Source organism: Tigriopus californicus, chromosome 8 (assembly GCF_007210705.1).
Source record: "Tigriopus californicus strain San Diego chromosome 8, Tcal_SD_v2.1, whole genome shotgun sequence".
Classification (NCBI taxonomy): Eukaryota; Metazoa; Arthropoda; class Copepoda; order Harpacticoida; family Harpacticidae; genus Tigriopus; species Tigriopus californicus.
Window position 1 is genome coordinate 14,622,942 of NC_081447.1, and position 9,116 is coordinate 14,632,057.

At 41.4% G+C, this 9,116-nt stretch overlaps 1 protein-coding gene across 2 annotated transcripts; it reads left to right on the top strand.

Annotated features, from left to right (window-relative positions):
• The first annotated feature begins 34 nt into the window (after nucleotides 1–34).
• LOC131885047 (uncharacterized) lies at nucleotides 35–6,663 on the top strand. 2 transcript variants are annotated; one of them, XM_059232970.1, is made up of 3 exons: nucleotides 159–545; nucleotides 694–791; nucleotides 6,310–6,663. In XM_059232970.1, exons 2-3 carry the CDS (start codon nucleotides 726–728, stop codon nucleotides 6,565–6,567), a joined length of 324 nt encoding a protein of 107 aa, XP_059088953.1. In that variant the 5' UTR covers nucleotides 159–545; nucleotides 694–725; the 3' UTR covers nucleotides 6,568–6,663. The 2 variants fall into 2 exon arrangements, 1 of the variants encoding a protein (XP_059088953.1); XR_009373782.1 differs by lacking the exon at nucleotides 6,310–6,663 and adding an exon at nucleotides 1,798–2,222 and having other exon boundaries at nucleotides 35–791.
• The last annotated feature ends 2,453 nt before the right edge of the window (nucleotides 6,664–9,116 follow it).

Here is a 9,116-nt window from a genome sequence, read left to right on the forward strand (position 1 = left end):
TGGTTGTACTCTGTCTTTGGAGGCGCATTACTCCAGATTGACACTGGCAGCGTGCAAGAAATCAGTGTGACAACTATATTTTATTGAAAAATACCATATTGATGCAATTCTAATGGCAAAAGACACTTTAATGCTGTAGAATAAGTTGGTTGAACCCAAGGTGAATCAAATTTGTCATAAAACATTCAAAGCTTTGCCTTCTTATGTAATACAAACATGTTAGATCTTTTTGGAAGTGACTGACTCCCTGTTGGGAAAGTTTCCAAACAAAATCCACATTTTGTAGATAATTGGTAACCAATCAGATCGCTCGAATTTGATGACGTATACTCAACCCTTTGGGGCTCGCGGGTCTACATCCAGGGTCCCTAGTCCTGACTCAAGATCAGGAGAACGGCAGGTTGACATTTTCCTACTCATTTAAGACGTTTTGAGTTTTTACTCTTTTTAGCTAGTGACGGGAGCCATAACCGAGCTCCTTGAAGCTAAAGAGCAGACTTTCCGGATCCAAAGACATCACTAGTTGACAGTCCATATTTCCAGAAGTTCGTGATTTATTTATTTTTTATTTGACATTGGAAACTGGCCACATTTTTGCCCAAAATTGCAACATTGACTACTTTGTTGCTAACACCTTGGTAAACCTCTTTCCTTGTCTTGCGGTTGTCACTTATCAGTACAGATTCCTTCTAGTCCTCCGCCTTTTCATACCGACATTTTGAGATATGGATAATCAAGCACAAGCTACCCCTCAACATCCACAGCCACCATTGTACGCGCCTCCGGATTTGGTAAGTGCTATTACTTTGACCAAAAATGAGGGGAGGGTTGCCACATCAACCTTCAAACACGATTACGCTCTATTTAGGTGTAAACGGTAATCGGTGCTTTCCAAGAGGTAGCTTAACAGGTTGCGTGAGTTTTTTAAAACTTGCGTGGGTTATAATCGTTTTACTGATAATTGAATCGATACTAAGAAGTTAGTATACATACGAGTACATTTAGCATGATTTGCAAACTCTCAAAGTCTTTTTCGAAAGGCTCACTCTCTGACATGCCTGAATTTCGGGATTGATAGAGTTCCACGGCTTTTAAAACTTTGAGAACGGAAGCACCACACGCAAATCATGGAAGGTACCAATGGTATTTTTATATGCACTTCTAAGCGGTCCGATGCATGGCTGAGAACTTGACCGGTCAGGCTGATCTTAATCAGGTCACACCGATCTTAATCAGGTCACACCGCAGCCTGCGTACGTGGAGAGACGCGAGACGCAGATTGTCGAGACGTGTGGTTTCTGTTGTCAAGAAGTGTACGGTTTTGGCTGATTGAAGTAAATGGTTCCTCCACTCATTATTTTGCAAGGAAACTGAGGAACAACCAAGAGAAGTCTGTCCTTCAGTTTATTGAGCTAGTGCACGATCCGCTATTTTCAATATATAAAGACTTTTTAAAAATATAGCCTGTGTGTGCTGATTTACGTGCATTAACTATCCATCGTACCAAATCAAAAAGAAGCTTCCCCAAATTTCGTGGTAAATTGCTCTTTGCCATAAAAAAACGCGTAAAGGGTTCGCCTTACGCTAGCCCCTACAAATTTGACATTTTCTTTCCAATTCAGTCGATCGTCAATTAGCATGCCCAAGAAATTTACAAACGGTTCCGAAAACTGTGATCCCACTTAATTAATTCCAACCCCATTAATTGCTTATCTAAATGGCCGGATCGAATTCCTAGGACCAAATGATATTACCCTTGTCTTATTAAAATTCATTGCAAGTCTGTTCGCTTTGCAGTATTCGCCCAGTCTCTCCATCCACAAACTGCAATCGGATTCTGCCATTGATAACTCTTTTCCAAAGTTTTGAAGAGTTGTGTCGTCAGCAAACAAAGTTACCATAAAATTTGTTGCTTTCGGAAGGTCATTCGTGTATATCAAGAAAAGCAATGGACCCAGGACACTACCCTGCGGCACGCCACAACTAATTGTCATGGGCTCGGATAAATGTCCATCAATATCCATCACTTGCGCTCTGCCAGTTAAATACTCCTTCAACCTAAATAGTATGTTCTTGCTGAAACCGTATTTGCCCATTTTTGCTAAAAGAATGTGAGAAATGTTGTCAAAAGCCTTCTTCAGATCTACAAAAATTCCTATTGACATTGTTTGGTCTTGGTTTTCAAATTGTTTTGAAGGAAATTATAAATCGCGTGAGAAGTTGATGGTGAGGTCGGAATTCGAATTGTGTTTTGCCTAAGTGATCCGTTTCAAAAGGTTAAAAATTTGATTGAAAACGACCTTCTCTACAACCTTAGAAAGCGTGGGCAAAATGCTAATGGGACGGTAATTGCTCATGTCGGTGGGATCTCCACTTTTAAACAAGGGAAATACACGGGCCTCTTTCCACTGATGAGGGAAATATCCGGAGGTCAAAGAAATGTTTATCACCTGGGCCAACGGTTGTGTTATTTTTGGACCTATTTCTTTCAGAAGGAAGTTTGATATCCCATCTAGCCCAGAACTCCGTTTACTTGGTAACCCCTTAACGATTTTTTCTATGTCATACTTGGAGACGGCCTTGAAATTATAAATTCTTTGATTCGGTAGTTTGGAGTAGGAGTGATGGGAGCAGAAAAGAGCACTATGGACATTTGATAGATGGCGGGATATTGATTAAAAGTAGTGACAAGACCTCTAATTAAAAGGAAAGACCTCACAGTTGCAAAATCGATCTGGCACATAAAAGTAGTAAAGCAGACATGCTGCAATTAAATCTTACCGTAATGTAGACTTTTCAAACGCGTCATTGGGTCCCTTACAAGGCAGATTATCCATCAAGCAAGGTTTAACTGAGAATATGGTCAATCCTGCATAATCATTCATCCCTAAAATTAACCGTGATCATAGCCTCAAAGGAGTCAATAAGGAGAATGCAACCGTGTGAAAGTTGATTCGAAGATACACAAGTCTAATTTAGTAAGAAAGCCACAACTAAACCATGCCTCCTGGAGATATTTGGTCTTTTGGAGGAAGCCTGTAGGGTTGGAGGGTTGTTCAATGCATGAATAATAGTAAGTATATTGTTAGACAAAACCTATGATAGAGGGTACTGAATGTTAAGAAACTAGCAAAGTCCATGCGAACGAATCAGTAGTAACGAAAATTGGGATTGAAGTTTGACTCTTTTTGGAATCCTGAACGCTCTTGATCCTATTATCTTTGAAGAAGTTCGTAATCTATGTAGTGAAGAGGGCGGAGTTTTGAGTATTTATTGCTAGGTTATTGTTCATTTGGGGTCATTGGGGGGGAGGGGGATTTTTGATGGAAACGCCCTACTGAATCAGGTGAAATCCTATATACTCTCTCTGGGTTTTGAAACCACTATAGACTAAAGTTCATTGCACAATACAATGACGTCATAAATTACAGTAGGCTTCTTGGTGGAAGGGCTCTCCTGAAATAATTCCATTGCTCTGTACTCGCCACAGTTTTTTGATTATTCATATGAATCTACATGATTTTGGACTGATGATCCCTAATAATAAACGCTCCTTGGTGGAACGGCCTCTTTAAAATGGGTCCTTTTTTTCATAGCTTGATGTCATTAGCAGACTTGCTATTGTTTTACACTATTGTAAATGTGAAATACCTCGCTCAACGGGCTCCCTAGTCAAAGAAAATAATATTGCACAATCGTTTTAAGAAGACTAAACGTCAGAATACTTGCCCAGAAACAATTTCTTACCTTTCTGTCTTTGTGGCGAAACAATACTTCATTACATATTAGAAAACTATTTGCCAAAGTGTGGACCATTTATGGAATCATATCAAATGGTTCTACCTTTTCATCATACCATTGAGTGACATCTGCTCCTTTGCAGTGTCTTCAGTCTTCTCAAATAACTCTGCAGGGCTGCCACAAAGTACGCCGGCACTTAAAAATACAAATAATTATAAAACCATATGAGATACATTCATCAAACTTTTTTATGGTGATGTTTGAACTGCCATCAACCTTTGTTACTAGTAAAACTATACATTTGGCCTCCTTTTGCACGAACAATTTGACTGAGACGTTTTGAAACTCCCATTCACTGTGGTAAGCACAAATTTTTTGGTGATACTTCCCAGGCAGCCTTTAATCCTCTTTCGAGTGCCTCTACATTTTTCTATGATATTTAGGAGCGCTTTTCCTCCAAAATTTGGGGCCCAATCCAACTTGCCAATTTGAGCCACGGTGGATTTACAAGTACTGAAACTTATCGCCAGAGAACTTTGTAGCAACCCTGTACATGGTCTTATAATAGAATTGAGCAAATTACAGCAAATTTCACCGCTTTTACTCCTTACCAACATTCTAAACGCTAAATTAAGTAGTGGCATCGGTGTCAGGGCTAAAGGCCTTGAAACCATTGTTTTTAACCAAATTTCGGGCCTTGCCAAGGTTCTAAACCCTAAATGTCATCCATCTCAAGGCCAATGACCTTAAAACCATTGGTTTTTCATCAAATTTTGCTCTTAACCAACGTTAAAAGCTCTAAGCTATGTAGTGGCATCAATACCATGGCTAAAAGCCAAGAAACCATTGGTTTTTCACCAAATTTTGGTCCTTACCATTGTTCTAAACCATAACCTAACTAGTGGCATCAATGTCAAATTGAAAGCATGCAACCATTGGGTTTTCAACGAAATTCAGACCGTACCAATGTAAAAGCACAAAAAAGAATTCATTAGTGTACAACCTGGATTAGAACTTAGTGGCCAACCCCCTTACTGTCTGAAATCATGACCGCAATTCATGTTGTCGGCTTGAACCTACCAATTAATACCTAACATTTATGCTGGGTTCTTATGGAATGGTTGCACAACCATGACTCCAGGTCATTACGTTGTGGTTTTTACTGATGTAACCAATCTGCATTGTGCAGGCAGATTGCCTTCAAATTGTAATCCAGCGGTGCTGAGATTGGTCCAACATTGGTGTTTTAGGTCAGAAAGTGTTACTAGGAGCTGGTGTAGCCAAGCGGTCTAAGAGGCTTCGTGAACAAGGCAAGAATCCTCTCCCCAGGTGTGGTGGGTTCAAACCCCGGCGCCGGAAGTAACACTTAAGGAGCTGGTGTAGCCGAGCGGTCTGAGGGGCAGCGCTAACAAGGCGAGAATCCTCTCCCTTAGTGTCGTGGGTTCAAACAGGTCATTATGTTGTGGTTTTTACTGATGTAACCACTCTGCATTGCGCATTGCTTTTTATCTTTTTGATGTTTGAGTGGACATGAAATTTACAAATGAAATGCAGTGACTTATTTGCCGTTGATGTGATTAAAGAAATAATCACGGAAGACCTTGCCAGTTGCAAGACGGAAACCTGTAAGTTAGCCTCAAAATGTAACTTTTTTACAAAATGTAATTTTCCTCTCATCAAACCCATGGAACACTTGCATAATGTTAACTTCTCTCAAACCACAAAAAGGAAGATGAATAACGCTTCTCAAAATATTTAGTGTAAGTAAAAAAAGATTTAAACCAAAAAAAACCTTCATTCTCGAACCCTTTTGTCCCCTTATATTTGTCATTTGTTTCACGTCATATTTTCTAAATGTCAAAAATCGTTTAAAACTGTTTGTTGCACTTTTAAGTTTTCTGTACAAAAGTAACCATATCACTAATCACGGGAAGCCCAGGCCAGGCCATATTCCATTTTCCAACAATTCCGGCATTGTTAATGACCGAACTGAATGGGACCGCTTCAGGTATTCAGAAAGGTGCAAAAATACGGGAAGAATGAACGGTCAGTATCTTTTAATTGTCAAAACATCTGTCTTAAAGCACTCGTAATTTCGCCTTGTCGTAAGCGCTTTTAAGCTTAAATTGATGATTCTTTACATTTTAAGATTTTGGCGCTTTTTATCCACATCTTATTTGAAGGCACTTTCTTCAAACGTACCTCAAGAACTGATGACGATTAACGCGATAACTAGCGATAACTAATATTTCTTGTCCAGGCTTGCGGATTATGGCTGCTTAAAAGCCAGTTATGATAGTTATTTCGAACTCGTCACCTACAATGAAGTTGTGCCCCATGATGTCCTGATTTCAAAAAATAACCTCATATGTCGTGGCATTTTTTTGGCAAGATATGGCTTGGGCCTCCCATGTAATGGCAACGCGTTACTTTTTCTTAACAGTGATGGTAACGCGTTACTATTCGTCGGTGAGGGTTAAGCCCTCATTATTTGTAACCGTTGCTCGGCCCTCCCTAATAAAGAGATTTGCCAGCCAACTCTATTTTTTCTTCTCTTTTTTTTATTAGCAAACCGCCATGACCGGAATGGTGGAGGGCGATATAGAAGTTGGGGTGAAGTCTGTGGACGTCATTGCCGCCATAAAGGCAGATCCATATGGAGATCGCCGACAGGAACGCGCCAAACAGGCCGCTGCTTGTGCCCGATCCGCTGCCAATGCTGCGCGTCATGTGGCCACCTCCTCACCAACGCCGGGGGCCTTGCGAGCTGCCAGACTGGCAGAAAGTTTGGCATCGACTGCTGAAACGTTGGCTGCAACATTGTAATTACTTAAATATATTGTGCCAAAAACGAAAATGAAACCGTAGAATAATGAGGGATGGTCTTAAAAAAGGAGTAAAGGTGTGAAACAAAGACCAGCCCGTGCTCTATTATGTCCGTCCATCATTCATTAGTTTCATCTACAAATTAATTTAAACCCAGAATGGTGTCCCAAACTTAGAGAGTTTGGCCTTCTCAAATTCAATGAGAGGGGCTGTTCTAAACACGGGTATAGCTTTTTCCACCCATTTATGTGCATGAGATCTTTGAGGTACAAGGTATGCCTCAATTTCAAATGCACAAAGGCCCATCTCAGGGGCACTAGGAGGAAGAGACAGCAGTTGTCTCAACCTCATTGTCAAGTCTCTCAACAGACTTACCCCACCCCTTTCCTCTCTCCATCCCTATTTCCCTCCCCTTGTTCCCCTCCCTCTCCTGCAACCTCACCCTCAATTCCTTTAACCTCTCTTCTGCCCAAACTTTGTAGCCCTAAGCCCCCCTCTGGTCGCCATGAGCCCCACGCATCTCTTAGATTGTATGCTCAGGTGGCGGCCAGAGTTCCTTCTCCCTCTTCTCCTCCCCTTTTACCCTCTCCTCAAAGGTTCTCTTATCCTCCACCTAGGATTAGTTTTGTCCAAAAACAGGATTTTTTAAGGTTAGAGAGACTAGTCAAAGATTTGATAGCTCTAGTCCATCGAAGGGATATCTGACCATAAAAGGGCTTTATTTGAATGTGCATTGTCTTATTTCCAAACCAGACAGCACAAAAATCAAGGTTCTTGAGGAACTAGCTTTAGATAGGCAGGTCTCGTTCATTTCCATGACAGAAACTTGGCTTCGACCAGGGGTGTTGGATAAAGGGCTGGCCATGGTTGGTTTCAATTTAGTTCGATGTGATAGAGTACGCCCTGATATTCCCATTTTTCCGCATGGGGGCGTATGTCTATATGTTAGAAATGACCTGCACACTAGTCATGTAAAATTGTCTGATGGAGAAGTAGAGGTCTTAGTTTGTCATCTTCAAGGTCTTGATCTGTCCATTGCGACAATATATAGGCCCCCTCTTGTTCAGTAAGCTCGTTCTTGTCAGCTCTCAAATTCATAGGAAATGAGTTGGACCAGTCACTTTGCTCAAAGGTTTTCTTTGTAGGGGACTTCAATTTTCCAGCTAGCGTTGTAGAATGTGAGGCTAGTCCAGATGGGTATATTTCCGTATCGAAATAGACGTCTCAGTCATTCAAAAAGCTGGAGGAATTTGCGATCTTGCGCAATCTCTCTCAGCATGTTGGTGTAGCTTCTAGAGAGAATAGTGTTCTCGACTTGTTTTTTCCCAATGACCCTGATCTGATCCAGTATGTCCATGTGACACCTAGTAATCTGTCAGATCATCATGTTCTTGAGATAGGGTCGACCATAACTCAAAAGCCGGCGTGCTCTAAAGTAAGACCGGTCAAAAAGGTCGGTCTGGCTAAGTTCAAGTTCAAAGATGAACATTGGCCGTTGATTGCGGAAAGGTTAGGAGAGCCTCATTTTCAATGCTGAAAAAGGAATCATCCATTGATGTAGCCATAAACAAAATGATTCTAGTTTTTGAGCACGGCTGTTCCACTCTAGCAATCTCTGAATATGTTCCACAGGGCGGGGCACAGTCTAAAATTCCGAAGTATAGGGAAGAATTTGTTCAAAAAGAGTTGCAAACTAGCAAAAAGGCTCCAGAGAAATTTGAATCTAGTAGTTGTGGCCAGCCTTCAAAGAAATTTGGAGTTGATCCAAGGTAGAATTAAGGCCTCCAGTGTGAATGGACAAGTGAAAAATGAAAAGTAGAGTAGTTTAGGAGGTGAGGGCGAATCCGAAGGCATTTTTCTCTTATGCAAACTCTAAGAGAAAGATGAAGCACCCTGTAGGGCCTTTTGAGGTCAATGGGGAAACCATACACAATGTCAAGTCTATGGCCAACATACTCGGAGATCAGTTCTCTAGTGTGTTTTCAACTCCACTGAGTTTAGGAGCAACAGTCCATTGCTCTATTGATGAGTTTGTTGGGATTGGCAAGGCTTGTCAAGTTGAGCATTTAGATGATCTCGTAGTCACAGATCAGGATGCTATAGAGGCCATCAGGGACTTGAGACTCTCGAGCTCCCCTGGCCCTGATGGGGTGACATCTCAGTTTCTGATGAGATGCTCGCAGGTTCTTGCTCCTGTTTTCTCGTACTTGATGCGTTGCATCTTGGACCAGGGCAAGCTTCCCTCTTCTTTCAAGGTAGCTCATGTTGTTCCAATTTTCAAAGGGGGAGATAGTCACTCCCCAGTAACTATAGGCCGATTTCTCTCACTTCGAATATTGCGAAGGTGTTTTGTTTGGATCTGGGACCCACATAAACTCATTGTTTTGGAATAGAATTGAAGGTTCAAAATTTAACCGCTATGGTGCGCTGAACATACCGTTGTAGGAACAGAGAAAGTGTGCGTCTTGACGCAAGTAGAACTCGGTATCAACTGCTTTATTAACCGGCCTCAACATCCAGGATAACCGGGCACTACACAATTCCCCCCC